Source organism: Tiliqua scincoides, chromosome 3, assembly GCF_035046505.1.
Source record: "Tiliqua scincoides isolate rTilSci1 chromosome 3, rTilSci1.hap2, whole genome shotgun sequence".
NCBI classification, from domain to species: Eukaryota; Metazoa; Chordata; class Lepidosauria; order Squamata; family Scincidae; genus Tiliqua; species Tiliqua scincoides.
This window is the reverse complement of record NC_089823.1, coordinates 119,677,513-119,694,241: the sequence shown is the minus strand read 5'-3', so window position 1 is coordinate 119,694,241 and position 16,729 is coordinate 119,677,513. Positions and strand designations below refer to the sequence as shown.

General features: G+C 42.4%; 1 protein-coding gene across 1 annotated transcript in view; it reads right to left on the bottom strand.

Annotated features, from left to right (window-relative positions):
- Positions 1-9,659: 9,659 nt before the first annotated feature.
- PCDH9 (protocadherin 9) overlaps positions 9,660-16,729 on the bottom strand; it is a 963,386-nt gene continuing 956,316 nt past the window's right edge. Inside the window, exon 4 of the mRNA XM_066620738.1 lies at positions 9,660-10,033. Coding sequence (XP_066476835.1) covers positions 9,660-10,033 — 374 coding nt within the window. The remainder of the gene's footprint in view (positions 10,034-16,729) is intronic.

Below are 16,729 nucleotides of genomic sequence, written 5' to 3'. Positions count from 1 at the left end.
TCCCCAGGAAACTCTGAGGGCAGGGGAAGTCCTCAGCAGCTCTGGTCATATTTGAAGATTTCAGGGGGCCCAAATCTGCAGATTTCCACATCTGCAGATTTTGACATCCGCAGGGGTTCCAGGACTGGAAACCACATGGATAACAAGGGCCAAACTGTATGCATTTTTCTACTTGTTCCTACAGATGTATCAGATGATTTCAACAGATTTACTGCAAAAAAGAGCATATTTCATCTACAAACAATGACCCTTTGTAGTTATACAATGGAATTATTCTTCTAGTAACACAAGATACTCATCTTTCTGTATAATTGAAAGGTTGTGCTATGTCATCATCACCACCATCAAAATGCAAGCTATTAAAATGCCAGTATTAAAAAAGCATTCTATCAAATTAATTTACTAAATGCAATACATGCTACAGAAAATCTTTTAGATTAGTAATTTATACAGAAAACACATTCTTTTGTACAACAAATTAAGCATTGTGTTCTTAGAAAAGATGGCCTTTACCAAAAATAGCAGGAAGAATGGCTGTCACCATGAACTATTGGTGTTTCCTTCCTAGTCCAGAGCACAACATTTTGCTACCTTTTTCTAGCAACAGAGCAGAATTAAATATTTTTAGTTGTCTTACAAGATGTAACTGGAAAAATAACATGCTACAAATAAGTTGTTGTTTTTCTCCTGTATTTGTCCTTGGAGGTTGTACATGTGGCATTGAATTTTCCCTGAAACATAATTTCAAGTGTATGGTGATAGTCTTGTTCTGCTGAAACACCTGTAGACCCTTCAGATGAGATCTAAACAGAAGGTCAAAAAGAGCAGGAAAATTTTTAGCAGAAGGGGCTCCAAAGCAAAATGATGTTACATAAAATGAAATCCAGGGAATATTGGAAGCATTCTATTCCTTATTCAAGCACAAGATCAGCAGAAACTTCCCTGGAAAACCAAGGAAAGTTTTCTCATGGGATTTCTACAACAGTCCCACCATTCCTAGTGTAGTATGTAAGTGATTGATGCTCAAACCAAGTGTGCATGTATTCTGTGGAAAAAATGAGCCAAGCAGTTATATCTGTGAGTGTCCATCCATGTGGATTTATACCCATCTGGCCACTAGTAGCAAATCCAAGGCAAAAGCCACATACGTTTATTTTATTTATTTTTCACATTTTTATACTGCTCTTCTCCAAGGAGCTCAGGGTGGTTTACATGGCTTCTTCCCTTCTTTTGCCCTCATAACAACCCTGAGAGGTACACGAGGCTAAGAGGGAGTGACTGACCTAAGGTCACCCAGGAAGCTTTGTGGCTCAGCAGGAATTTGAACCTGGACTATCCAGGTCTAAGCAGGGTGACCAGATGTCCTCTTTTGCCAGGACATGTCCTCTTTTTAAGCCTCAAGTCCTGGAAATAATGTACACTGGCCCGTGGAGGTGGAATTCAGCCTCTGCGCCGACAGAGGGACCAAGCATTGCATTGGCCAAGCTCGGCTGATGCAAGGCTCTGGGGTGGGTGAGGAGGAGGCAGGGAGGCATGAGGGAGGTGTTCTGGGGTGGGGAGGGCGGGAAGTAAGTGTCCCCAGGGGTGGATGGGGAGTGAGAGGCGGGGTTAGGACCGAGCAATTATGCCGGATCCCAACCCCCGTTCCCGAGCAGCACAGAGCGGCTTCCTCACACCAACTTCTTTCTCCACATCAGCATGGCAGTTCACCTCCCCTGCTGGTTTATGCCTGTGCTACTCATGTGGTACAACCATCGCAGTATACAGAGTAATAGATTTAGAGAGTAAAGAAATAGTAAAGGATAAAAATGTTTCCTTCCTGAACCAGATTGTGGTTCTTCCTCAGTTCCTTGGCTTTGCTCTTGCATGCAGAAAGGTCCTCTAGTAAGTTGCTTTTCCAAAATGTAGTCAAACTACTCCATGTTGTGGTAGTTTCGGTGAGAGCCACCTGAACTGCATCCTCCTACCTAATGTCAATGAAGGATCTCAACTCCACAAAGGATTCCTTGGGGAATGAGGGACCTCCCTCACCGCTGCTTAGAGGAGCTGTTTGTGTGGTGACAGTATTGCTTCCTTTCATCAAATCCAGTTCAAACATGCCTTTCTTTCCTATTCGTCCTCAGCAAGGGAGCCAAGATGGCTGCCCTTCAACCCAAAAACAAGAAGAGGAGGTGTAGTTGTGGCAAAAAAGGAGTCTGCTATCAGGGTTGTTTCAGCCATTACCGGTTGAACTCCTTGCCTCAGGAATTCATCGGCCACTGAGACAGTTAACCAAAAACAATAATGAACTGGAGCAGGAGGAGGAGGATAGTGAGGTTTGCAACTGATGCAGGTTATTCATATTAGTAGACATCACCCTCCTGACATTGCCTTCCTAGATGGTCCATAAAAGCTGTCTGAGACACAAAATGCAACTGTCACAACAATTGCAATAAATGTTTTTTTAAAATTCTTATGCGTAGTCTGTCTGAGAACATATCTTACAAAACAAAGTGTCCTTTAGATCTTTTCTACTATAAAAATAGCTAGTACACTGTTTGATGGCATACAAAAGCCATTCTATTCTATATTCTTGCATTACATGCAAGTGCTGTCATTTTATGAATTTATTTCTTTTTCTACAGTATTTACAGGCATAAATGGCAAGGAAAGAGTGAACATGTCCCTGATTCCATTGGTAGTGGTGATTTCACAGATCTATTTCTTCTGTCAGTAACACCACCAATTGTTGTAATTGATGTTTCAGTCATTAAACTGGCTTCAGCAGACAATATGGATTTGGCTCCAGTTTTGCTGAGATTGGGGCTTAGAGGCATCATTTTGGGATGGTTCTATTCTCTCCTGGTTGACAGAACCCAGAAGGTGGTGCTGAGGGAAAGCTGATCAGCATCCTGGTCTTTGAGGTGTGGATTCAATTCAGTTCAAAGAAGATTCAAGTCATTCCTCCATGTCAGTGTTTCTCACACATATAGCACCGGAACCCACTTTTTAAGAATGAGAATTTGTCACAACCCATCGGAAGTGATGGCATAACAGGAAGTGACATCATCAAGCAGGAAAATTTTCAACAATCCTAGGCTGCAATCCTACCCACGCTTACCCAGGAGTAAGTCCCATTTACTATCATTGTTAAAAGAATATACATAATAGCTTGTACAGGTCTGTAGCATTTCCCCAAATGCAGTCACTTACCATGGTCATCAAGTCTAATATATTAAAAATAAAATATTGAAATGAATGGAGACCCACCTGAAATTGGCTTATGACCCACCTAGTGGGTCTCTAACCCACAGTTAGAGAAACACTGCTCCATGCTGTTTAACATCCATATGACACCACTGGGAGAGATCATCTAGGGATCTGCAGTAGGGAATCATCAGTATACTGCGGACACTCAGCTGTTACTCTTCTTTCCACCTGATTCCAAGGTGCGGTCGAGGTCCTCGATTGTGGCCTGGAGGCTGTTGGGAACTAGATGTGGGAGAACAAGCTGAAATCAAAACCTGATAAGACAGGTGTTTTTCTGGTCCAGAAATTCTTGGTGCAGGTTTTGAACTATCTCCCTGCTCTGAATGGGGTTGCACTCTCTCTTTAGGAGCCAAGTGCACAGTTTAGGGGCTCTCCTAGATGTGCAGCTGCTCCTGGATTCCCAGAGCTGTAGCGAGGGGACCCTTTCCTCAGGTTTGGCTCATCCACCAGCTGCAACCGTACCTGAATTACTCAGGTCTGGCCTTGGTGACCTATGCCTTAATGAGGCCCAGATTATATTACTGCAAGTGCTGCAGATTATATTAATTGCATATTGTGTTACTGCAAGTGTGTGGGGCTGCCTCAAGACTGTTTGGAAACTGTAACTAGCGCAGAACACAACTGTCCATGGGCTTTTCTTTTCAACTCAGTTGGGTCGCTACTTCAGCAGCTACACTGGCTCCTTGTTCCTTTCCAGACTCTTTCAAGGTGCTAGTTTTGACTTTTAAGGCCTTTAATGGCTTGGGACCAGGGTATTTGAGGAACAGCCTCCTTCCATATAATTCAATCCATCCTCCGAGATGACGTTTTAACTATGCTGCCATTGAAGGAGGTGAGAGGATGGTGACAAGGAATACAGCCTGCTCTGCTCCCTCTTTGGAGACTGTGGTGTCTTATGGATGGCTTTCAGGATATATTCTGTTTAGGATAGCTTTTGATGGCTGAAGTGATGGACCGGCATTTTAATTTATTGTAATTTTAATTGCTTAATTTTATGCAATCCACAGGGTGTTTTACTTAATTAATTGTTTTTAATGTTTTATTGTTTTAATTCTTATTTTTTAAAATCTCAAACCAGACACTACAGAGCAAAGGGGAATATGGGAAGAACAAGAACTACTTCTCTTTAAACGATCTCCTTTAACTAACTAGTTTAAACTTTCTTTAAACTAAGATGTCATCAAAAAAAGAGAAAAGCAACCATGAAGCTTAAAGTTTGAATGAATAGCTAACTGCTTCGCATTGTGTTCTACATCTGTATTATAAGTGCATTAAATCAACATATTTGCATACAAAGAATAATAGAAAACAAACAGTGGGGGCATCAGAGAGCACAGTGAAAATAAAAGGTTGTAATTGTTGCAAGTGTTTGGCTGGAACAAAAAGTTTGCATTCTGCAAATTTGCATTCTGGCTGAGGCCAAATATGTTTTTCCTTTAATGAAACTACTCTTGTAAAGCAGTAGTACAATGTGTTTAAGATCAGCATTTAAAAGGTCCAACTTTGAGTTCAGGTTCTTTTCTAGTTCCCAAAAATTAGCACTGTTTGTTTTTAACTTCCTGTCAACTGCAGAACAATCAAACTATTAGTATTAACCTTTCAGGGTTTTAAAACAAAGTAACAATTGTTGTATGGGCTTGTTCTTAGTAATTGTTTCATGGCCTTTTAAAAGAATCACAACCTGGAAACCATCATTCATCTTTAATTTTAATCATGGGGCAGGGATGCCCACAGAACTAAAAAGACGAATGTGTGTGCTTGTTACCATCTGTAACATTGCTGTTAGAAGTTGCATCCAACGTATGAATATTTTTGCCTCATCTCTAATTTATGATTCTCTTATTTCTTAGCTGTTATAGTAAACAGACATTTTAAAATTAGCTACACTCTAGTTGGTCAAGGAACCTATTTCTCCAGACTATTTGTGTACAAAATACTTTTGTAGAAAGTTTTTTCCACATGTAGCAGTGACTGAAGAAACTCCAGAAGTTTGCCTGGAAAGTGTCTCTGCATGACTACAGACCTTCTGAAAGATTTGTATGAAAGGATTCTGTATTTAAAGACCAGTGAACATCAAAGGATACATGCAATTCACAGTTGAATAAGCAGGAACAACTATTCTGAAAAAGTATAATACATACAGTAAAATTGTTATATTTTATTTGGGCATGGGTTTTAAGAAATACAGAAATCAACTTTAAAAATTTGTGCACTGCTATAGAGGTGTTGTCAGAATGGAAAAAAATATGCTGTGCAAATTTATATTTGTTAGTATGCATGCCATATCATAATCATTATGCTGTTAGAAGGAATGGATTTTTGCTTCAAATTGCATTTAGCTTCACTGGCTAAGGCTGAAAAGGGAGAACTATGGGAAATAAGGAAACCAAAATGTTGCAAAAGACTTAGTTCAGAACGTGTGCCATATCAGACATGTCCAGAAGTGTAATGGTTGAACAGACTTGTTTGAGCAGGCAAAATACATTTTCGGGTGCTTGATTCTGCCCAAGCAAGGGAGGATGCCACAGCATGGGTGGGTGTGAAGGTTCCATTGTTGGTTTAACCCAGAAGTGTAAATTTCTATGTTGTCACCCCTATCCTACACTAGGCAGATGTAGAGGTCAGAGGTCTCCAAACTTTTTGGCCAGGGAGCCACATCAAATATCTGGTGTGGTGTGGAGGGCCAGAAAAAAAATTAAATATAAAATTTATAAGAGATGGAAATTAGATGAGTGAATAAACGAATGAATAGGCTCATTCATTCAACCTCTCTGGCCCTCAGAACACCCTCCAGACACAATCAGAGCACAGTTCTGGTCATGTTCAGTTGAGTTAACCACTGAAGGGGCAGGGCTGGGTTCTCTTCTTGCCTTTGCTGGCTGCAAGGTGCTTACCGAATAACCTACTCCAGCCTTGGTGGCCCACACTAACCTGCAAAACAAAGTGACCAAGGGCACAATCCTGACTGCACCTTGCACAATCCTGACTGCACAAGTCCCTTGCTCCAGCCCAGGAGGGTCACAAACATGCCACAAAGCACATTTGCACCTCCTTGAGAGTCTGCTGGGCCAGCATAGGGATTTGTGCCGGCCAGCGGAGGCTGAATCCAGCCTCCGTGCTGACTCAGGCAGGGAGGGTTGTGTCAGCTGTGCTCGGCTGATGCAAGTGTCTGGGGAGGGTGGGTAGGAGGCTTCTGGGGTGGGAGGCAGGAGGTGGGGCTGGGACCCAGCTGTTATGCCAGATCCCAACCCTGCAAGCCACTCTGCTCTCCTCTGACTTATACCTCCTCTGGAGGTGACACAAGTCCAAGGAGACCCATTGGGGCCGTAGTGGTTTACCAAGGGGTAAGGGAAAAAGTTTCCCCTTGTTTCCAGCTGAGCCACTTCAGGCCTCAATCTTGCGCTGGATACAGTGCAGGCCTCCTGGCCTGCCTGTTCCAGCGCAAGATCGGATTGCACTGCAAGGTACATAAGGGAGAGGTACTCAACCCCCAAGTATAGTGTGAAGTAGGCAAAAAATTGCCTGCCAAGAGCCAAGCAGGTGAGCAGGAAAAATTTTCTACCCAGCCTCAGAGACAGTCAATTAATCCCAGACTCTAATCATTGGAGGGTGGACAAGATCCCAGTCAGAAGCAACTGCTGGGTGAGTGTTGCTCTCCAGCTGAGTGCTGGCAAGACTCTTCCTCCTTAATGGCCCAGAACAATGAGGTCCAAGCCCATCACGTCTCCTGTTATGGGGTGGCCAGACAAGGCTAATCCTGCATGGATCAGAATTCTTGGGTGTTAAAGACCACATTGAAAATTGGACATAAATAATATCCAATAATATGTTAGGATTGATAAAATTGGGTATTTTATTCTGTTATAAGATTAATTAACTCAATTCAATTTTAATTGAACTCGTGTTTAATTGAACTCAGGCCCTTCTGCATGCAAGGCTGTTCTGAACCACAGTCAAGTAACAGACCTCATTCACCAACACTCATAGGTTGTCTGTAACTATTTCTTTAGTCCCACATGAGCCGAGCAGTGCAAAAGCTCACACAGAAGGATATTAATAGAAATGGATCTTCAGAAGAGAGTCACAGCACGGTCACTCCCTTGTGACATCAAGCACACTCTGTCACAGTTCCACGGAGGCTCAGTGCATCCTTTGCCTTTCCATTTTGTTTTGTTTCCTACTTCTTTTAAATATTTCCTTCCCTATCTCTTCATCTACCCATTCTTTCCGGCTGCTGTTCTTGAGGTTGGAACATGATTTATCTTGTTTGAGTATGAGTGCTTCGCTGTAAGAATTCTCATGTTCTCTGAAATTATGTTGCATTTAATGTAACATCTAGAATTATCCTGTTGGTTACACATGACCAATAACTAGGTGTTAACAACCTGCTGGTTTCCTTTGGCTGCGTCACAATCACTTTACTCTTTGTTTTTAAAAAAATGCTTACTAAGGAAGGACTTAGAAAGTTATTAGACCAAGAACTCCCACAAGACAAACACGAATTCAGAACATTTATTGCAAGAGCTGAATAACTGTAAATAACGTTGAACTGGCAAAGCAGTAACAAGGATAACTGTTTAGATTATTCAGTCAAGGTCATCAAACACCCCTCACAAACTGACATAAGTACTGCAATAAGCAATGCACCCCTAGCCCATTTTATGCTCATATATTGTGGAGGAAAGAAAATGTGAACTGCTATATACAAAATAACTTCAGTTAGATTTTTCTCTTCTTTTTTTTTTGGTAAGAACAAATTAACCATCAATATTAACTACCTTTATATTTTGCATTTATTTTTAAGATGGATGTTTAACTGTGGCATAAGATAACTTTGCTTTTTTCTTTAAGGACTTTTTTTCCCTATATTGCATGCTATTTGTTTAAATCTGTCATGCCTTAAGAAAAAAACGCCTAAGAATGTTCAGATTAGGATTTATTAGACGTGCAACTGAGATTTTGCTAACATTAGGAGTCACTTCGCCAGTTTGATTTGAGTGACGTGACACTGGTACCTGCCAGGCATTGACCAACTATGAGAACAAACAGTTAAACAGCAAGAGACTGAACCCTTTCGTTTCCCCCAACTAGCCTACCAGGAGAATGCTTGGTTACATCATGAAGGCACAACACATTAAATATTCTGTGGCTATGATCTAAAAACACTTGTGTTACTACAACATCAATGCAGATGAAGATCAGCACAACCGCTGCCCTTTGAGCAATACAAACTGTCTTAGGTATAGACACACAAGGCCCAATTATAAAGAAAGCAATCATTAGATTGGGTGCAATGCACCAGATACTTCTCCTGCACAAAACACATTGAAATGAATGGGTATTTGGGCAGCCATTCATCTCAATGGAGCTCATACAGGGAACTTCTTGGCTTGCATTCTTGGGAAATTTTCCTCCACTTAAAGCAATTTTAATTAATATCACATTCTGTGGAGTGAATGCAGCTAACATTTCCACATTTGATAGTAGAAGCTATTCATTCAGCTGCTTTCACTACTGGTCCTCTTTGCAACTCTGAGAAAAGTTGCTAAATTTTCAAAGCCCTGACCTTTTTTCTTCTTCTTTTTTTTCCAGAATTTACCAGAACAAGAGCAAAATAAAATACTTTCCCTTCTTTTCCTCAGTTTTAAACACAAGTGTTTTGAGTATCTTGGAACACTGTGTGTCAGACAGACTACCAACACAGAAACACTATCACCAAAAGAAAAGAAATTAAAACAAAAACAGGAAGCAAATGAAATATAAAGTAGGGAATAAAACCTGTGATACACAGAATTATGCTATAGTATTTTTTTAAGTGAACGTTATAAATACACAAAAGTTAATAATAATTGATCTATTTACAAAGTACTTGAACACTGATTGACTTATAACGTGTCCACTAACATTGTTAATAGCATAGTAGGTTTAATGTTTGTAATTTTAGTTTTCGGTAAAGATGTCAAGTATAGCAGTTCCAGCACAAGATCAATGGCAACAAGAATACAATTTTATAATTGGATATGCTTTTTTAAGAATTCCAATCCACCTTTTCTCTCACTCTTCAAATGTATCTTCCACTGTTCGCTGCAGCAGTCCAGGGTCAAAAAACAAAAATTTTAAAAAAACAAAACCACCCCTCCCCTCAATAAAAAGAAAAAAATTAAGATATTTGCAAACTGGAGATAATCTCTGCAAGAGTTTATGTCTATTTAACAAAACCATACAACTAGTAGAAATGCTCTTTTGAGTCGCAGTTCCATGGCACTACCAAAAGTTATGCATATCTCTGCTATGTGACGCATAGTTCTAGAGGTCTACTCAGTACATAAAGCTCTGACACACACGCACACACGCACACACTATTAGCAAGTCTAACTAGGCTAAAGTCACTGTTCCAAAGAAGCTGTTCCTTATAGCTGGTTCTCCTTTGGACTCTCCACTGCTCCTGAGGCCTGTTTATAGGACTTCAAGTTAGCCAAAGGAATGTCAGTCATGTGATTGCCAGAGTTGAATTGGCCTTCACCCGAGCCAAACTGCTTTCGGTCACTGAACTGGTTTCTGTTGCTATCTTCTTTCCAGGTTCTTGTCAATGTGTGACCATTCACCAGTTTGTCTTTCTTTACCCATTCTTTCTGGGGTGCAAAAGTGGAGAGTGGAGACTTTTGCTGCTGATACGGACCCAATGTGGGAGGCATCCAACAGTTGTCTGAGTGACCTAGAACCAAGCATTCTTGAGTACACATCTCAGTGGCTTCAGCTAATCCTCGAGGGCCAAGAGGTCCATCTGCAGTGAGGAGTGGGTTCAGGCAACAAGGAAAACATGGTGGAGGGAAAAAAAAAAGAGATAGTTAGCATTATTAAATAATTTATAAATTTATATCTCACATGACTATATTGTTCTTATACATTTCTTTACTCAACGTGTGGTTGGTCTGTGGAACTCCTTGCCACAGGATGTGGTGATGGCATCTGGCCTAGATGCCTTTAAAAGGGAATTGGACAAGTTTCTGGAGGAAAAATCCATTACAAGTTACAAGCCATGATGCGTATGCGCAGCCTCCTGATTTTAGAAATGGGCTATGTCAGAATGCCAGATGCAAGGGAGGGCACCAGAATACTGGTCTCTTGTTATCTGGTGTGCTCCCTGGGACATTTGGTGGCCGCTGTGAGATATAGGAAGCTGGACTAGATGGGCCTATGGCCTGATCCAGTGGGGCTGTTCTTATGTTCTTACACTATTCAACTCTGTATCATCCCCCAAACAGGAAAAATCCACATGAAACTTGGTTGCTTGGTGCAATGAGCTGTTTCAGAGGTTTGCCACTAAGGGTGCAATCATATATGCACTTACCTGGGAGTAACCCCCATTAACTTAGTGGAATTTACTGACCTAGCCGCAATGGAGCCCCAAGGTAAGATAACAAACATGTCCATACCTTGAGGAGGGCTCCTTGACTGCCTCCCCACTGCATAATGCAGTGCACACCACATTGGCACAGCTATGTCAGTGCTGGAAAGCTGGTTAGGATTGTGCCCTTAATTTACTGTTGGGTGTGTAAATGACAGAAGTTTTCTGGTCTCCATATCAAATCATTCAGCTTTCTGCACACAATGTACAGTACAAGTTACATGCTCATAAGCTACCTCTGCATGATCAGAGGAGTACAGGTTCTGCGCAGAAGGTTGGATGAATGTATGGAAGCAGGGGTCAAACCATTGTGGAGAATCCCAACCATGGATATGTGGTCTGAACTTAGCTTGGACAAATGCACAAGAACTATAGGGTTAACAAAACGTTAGCTAAACAGCCTTCAGTAAATTAGAGAATTGCTTCCTGGTATTTGCTAAAACAAATTTTAAAAAGTCATATTTTTACAGCACAAAACAAAATCACAATCACAATAGACAACAGCCTTTTTATATTTTCACCAACTCAAAGGGGATGGCCAGCCATCAAATTTTTGTGAGCAGTTTTGACACATAGCAGGAAATGTAGCCTTTTCTCTACATAATTTTCAATAGAGCAAAGCTGCACAAGAGTTATTGATCAGATGATCATAGGTGCAGTGGGAAGACAAAGACATTCAAGATAGGGCATTGTCTCAAAGTTTTTCAATTCTATCAATAAATTTATACCTGAAACTCTAAATATATGATTATTTATGTTGGTAAAGTTCCAACAGCAGAGGTAGTTCTGCGGAGCCCGACATGGAGCTCAGGATCTAGTACAGCTGAGCTCCACTAGTTCTGCCCTCCTCACGCCCCGCTTTCTGCCCCCAGCATGCCTCCTCACCACCCTCTCCCCATTTCCCCTGCCCTGGAATGCCTCCTCCCTGCCTCCCCCCACCTACCTCTCTGCTGCCCAGTGGTTTGGGCAACCGCCAAGCAGCGGAGCACCGGCTCCAAAGCCATTGGGAAAAGCTAGTGGGAAAGCCAGTGATCCCCTGGATCCATGTTGAGCCAGACTTGACTCAACCTACACTCTCTGAAGGCAACTGGCGTTGCACTCTGCTGGTCTCCAGAAGGTTTTCTGAAGCCAACAGAGGCTGTGCACATCCACCCTGCATGCATATGCTCTTTGTGAGCTTCAGAATGGCCATTTAAGGCTGAATAACACAACTTCAAAATGCAAAATGACGTTTGCATTCAGATGGTCTCAGAATGCTTTAAAAGGCATTAAAACATCACTCCTGGTTTCCTGAGGGAAACTGGAAGTCACATTTTTCAGCCTGAAACAACCTTTCTGAAGCCCGCAGAGACCGTGGGCAGACTTGCGTCGCCTCTGCAGGCTTCAGAAAGTCCGCTGGAGCAGTGGTTCTCACATATTTAGCACTGAGACCAACTTTTTAGAATGAGAATCTGTCAGGACCCACCGGAAGTGATGTCATGACTGGAAGTGACATCATCAAGCAGGAACATTTTTAACACTCTTAGGCTACAATCTTACTCACACTTACCCAGGAGTAAGTCCCATTGACTATCATTGTTGAAAGAATATACATAGTAGCTTGTTAAAAGTACAGGTCTGTAACATTTCCCCAAATGCAGTTGTATACCAGGGTAGCATCAAGTCCGATACAGGTGGAGCCTCACTATTTGTGAGGGTTCCATTCCTGGAGCCCACATGAATACCAAATTTTGCGTGGAACCAAATCACATGAAATTTGGGCTCCACCCACCTATGAACATGACCAGAGTCTTTCTCTGGTCTCGTCCGGAGCTGTTCTGAGGCCCGTGGAGGCCGCGTGCAGCCTCCACGGGCCTCAGAAAGGTTTCTAAATGCCTCAGAGGCCAGTTCTCCGGAGGTGACAGGAGCTGCGCTCCCGTCACTCTGGAGGCTCCTATGAGGCCCATGTAGGCCGTGTGCAGCCTCTAGGATTGTATTATTGTGTGAAAAAATGAGAGAACCCAATTAAAAGTACACTGCTGTTGTCAGCAGAAAAGAAAATAACCAGCATTTAACCTATAGATTAACCTTTGGAAATGTTAACAATATGCTGGAAATACTCCCTTTGCTAGCTGTTTTTTCTCTTCCATGAAATACCTGCATCACTTTGATTAAAGAATCTAAGGACATGCAGAAAGGCCAGGCATCTGCTGAATCATGCAATAAAGAAACTTTTGCTTCCACTAGGACTCAAATTTTAAGTTCAGGATTTGCAGCACTCTCTGAATGAAATGTCTGGTCCAAACTGCTTGTATACCTGTGGTGGTATTTTAATTTTATTTCTTTTAATCTATACTAGTTGATTCCACAGGTTGAAGGCAGGGGCTGTTTGTAGTGAGCCCTCACAGCTTGTGTGATGGCAGTGTGATGGTGGGCCCAACCTTATGTTGTCAGATTACAAGATAGGATTGGGTCTCCACTTTGCTAACATTGTGCTGGCACTAGTTCATTGTCACTAAGAATACAAAGTAACATCTTAATTAAAAAAGAAATAAATTTAGGATGCAGAAAGGAAGTCTGGCATGAAATCACCTATCAAGTGATAACTGGCATATGCAAGTCACACAGTCAAACTTTCCTGTCCCCCAATGTTACCTTAAACAAGGTGCTTTGCCTCAAGCTTAGTGAGGTTTGATTCGTTGAGAAGGGCAGGCTGAGTGGAATCCAACACCAGCAGAATGGTCCCGATTCAGTGAACGGAGCCCACCCAAAAAATCCCAGCAGGAAATCCCTCCCTCCAAGCTGACAAATGAGCCCTATGGAAAGTGAAACTAAGGACGCAATCCTAACTGCACCCTGGGCCAGTACAAGTCCCTTGCGCCAGCCCAGGAGGGTCACAAACGTACCATAAAGCGCTTTTCCGCCTCTGTGGAAGTAAGCCACGCCAGTGCAGAGGTGCACTGGCCTGCAGAGGCCAAATCCAGCCTCTGCAGCAGCAGAAGACATTAGGTTCATGCTGGCTAAGCTTGGCTGGCACAGGGGTCTTAGGGGTGTGGGCAGAGGTGTGGGGAGGAGGCATTTCAGAGCTGGGGGAGGGCAGATGGCAGGCGGGCCAGTGGGTGGGCGAGCAGGGAGCAGGAGGCAGGAGATGGGAGGCGGGGCCAGGATCCTAGCCCCCATTCCCGGGCAGCACAGAGCAGTTCCTGGCTGTTCCATTCTGCTTGAATCTGCACCACCTTGTCAGGTGGTGCAGATCTGAGTAGACCCATTGGGGCCACTGCAGCTCTCTCTAGAGTAAGGGGAAAAGTTTCCCCTTTCCCATGGCTGAATCACAGTCAGTCCCAAACTTGCTCTGGGTACAGTGCAGGCCCACTGGCCTGCCTGTTCCAGCAGAAGTTAGGATTGCGCTGCCCGCTTGACATTTGTGTTTACTCACAAGTAAACAAATATGTCTTTGCAAATGTTGCAGTTCAGGCAAAAGAGAATGCATGGCCACCAGATTGGTCCCGATCTAATGAAAGTGGAGCTCCACAAATGCTCTAGAAGGCAGCCCCCCCCCCCCAAAAAGGATAAAAACAGAGGCTTCAGCTGGTAAGGTGAATTTTTTTTCATTTTTAGACTTGTTAAGTTGGGTGGGTCCTGATGGTCCAAACTTTTGCCTCCCCCCCTCCAGAGGAGCCTAATTTCCTCTCCTCGTCTCTCTGGGGTTTTAATACTTTTTAGAGAAAAGATCAATCTAGTCCAAACAAAAAAGCATGCTGAATTTAAAACTGATTTCATCCCAAATCACTAAATATAAAAACTTAAACTGAACTGGGCATTGCATAGTCCAGTGGTTCTCAAACTCTCTGGGAGAGTTTGAGAGCCACTAAGTTCTTGCATGGGCAGGAGGGGGGAGGCAGCAGGGGCGGGGGAAGGCAGCAGCGCCTTTCACTGCTGCGGGGAGACCTACTGCAGGTCGCACTGGGTTCGCCGCACCCCCGGAAGCTTGATCCTGGGGATCGCGCCACTGCTTCCTCCCTGCCTCCAGGCTGCCCCTGCCCCTTACTGATTTTTGTGGGGGGGGGGGCGAGATTATTGCAGGTAGCCTACAGAGAGAATTCACTTGGTGGAACAGGGCTGGCTTCCCCAATTCATCACCCCTTATTTAATTGTTTGTTTAATTATTCACAATTATGTATTTATTTTAATTTTTATTTATTTAATTCACAAGTATTTATTTTAATTGCCTGATGATGTCATTTCTAGCCATGACATCAGTTCCAGTGGGTCCCAGACAGATTGTCATTCCAAAAAGTGGGTCCCGAGCCAAAAAGTTCGAGAACCACTGAAATAAAGAATTACTATCATGAATGGGCTTAAGTAAGAAGGATCCTTTGTAGAATACATACAGCCTGGTTCTTTCTCTCCCCTTTTAAAATTTCTTTTCTTTTAATTTGCCGGCACAGAAAGAAAGCATCATGTTGACTTACTGGTAATTATCTCTTTCCCCCACCATCACCGAACAATAGCATTCTCTCAATTTTTTGAAGTTGTTTCATCACTGTATACAATGATGACACCACTTCAAAAGCTGCTCCTGCTGCTTTAATTTCATAATTGCATTAATTTGTTGCCCTTCTCTTCATAAAAATGTCACTAGGATCTCTGTATCAAGTTTTTCCCCTATGACGTATTCTCCCTCCCTTCCTCCCACCGAAAGTATTTGTTCTCCAAACAATCCAGAATAAATCTGGTTATCAGTCTTGGCTGCTTGAATACATAATGACGCAAGTGTTGATAAAACCGTACAAGCCATCTGTCTCCAAATTTAAATATTTCGAAGGCAAACACAGTAGTACCTAAGCAAGAATTCCTTAAAATTGCCTTTGTAAATATTTATATCTGACTTACTAAAAAAAAATGCCTTTTGTTGCGTGTTTTTATTCTGTTAATACCTGTCAGGCAGCCACATATTTGTATTGTCTCCAAAATAGACAGGTGGAAGGCAAGTGCCAGTCAAGTGCTAGCCGTCTCCTAATGGTGGTGATTCTAGTGGTCTTTTATCTAATTATATTACCCAGAAGCTAAACTCTTCTTGTGTTGAGTTTACTCACTGCTGCAATTAGCAAGTAGCTTCTGGCAAACTGAGCAACTGCTTTTCAACCGGCTGCTTCAAATGCCTGTCACTCAAAGGGTGGGGAATTATCCCGACTAGAGGAGAGTCAGGACTTCAACATTAAAGAAAAATCTTATTCAAAGATGTTTTCATTGCCACTTGTGAAGAGAAGCCCAGTGTAGACATTTTACCACTTCTGGGACATATGTAAAGGTATTTGTCAGGATGAATCAGACAACTGAACAATCACCTGGGGATCAAGCCTTAGCCTAAATATGGAATGCGGCATAGCTCAGTGCTACCTTGAATACCTTGGTATCTCCAAGTAGGGCTGGAAATGAGTCCTCTCTAAAATCCTGAAGAGATGCTGACAATCAGATAAAACTAAACTGGATTGATCAAGGCTCTCACAGAAATATGGGATCTTCTGTGCCCTTTGGGGATAGCTTGAGATGGGCTCAGAAAACTGTCAGAACCTGATCCTATAGATGGCACAGTACCTAAGCTGATGTCCTCAAATCATGTTTAAGTCACAGGCTCTCTGACGATTTGGACAGCAATAATTCTTCATGCTCACTTTGTACGCATAAATGGTGGCAGGCTAAAACAGTTTTATTTTTTCATGGATGTGTTATAGCGGTGTTAATTTGTTTTTCCCATTTTAGCCCCTACCCATAAGCCCCTACCCATACACCCCCCACAAAAACACCCTACAGGAAGTGCATAATCCTTCTCTCTTCTATATTTCCTCATCGCATTCTGGTTTTTCAATTTTTCTTTTCTAAAACCAAGAACGCACAACTTTACCATTTGGTGAAGCAAAATGAAGTTTGCTAGCCAGCGACAATGACACACCAAATACTCAATGACTATCCTGTTTTTGCTATTTGCCTGGGTTTTAAAATTGAGCTATATGTCAGTCATTTTCAACCACTGTACTGTGGCACACTGGTGTGCTGCAAGTGGTCCACAGGTGTGCCATAGGAATTTGGGGG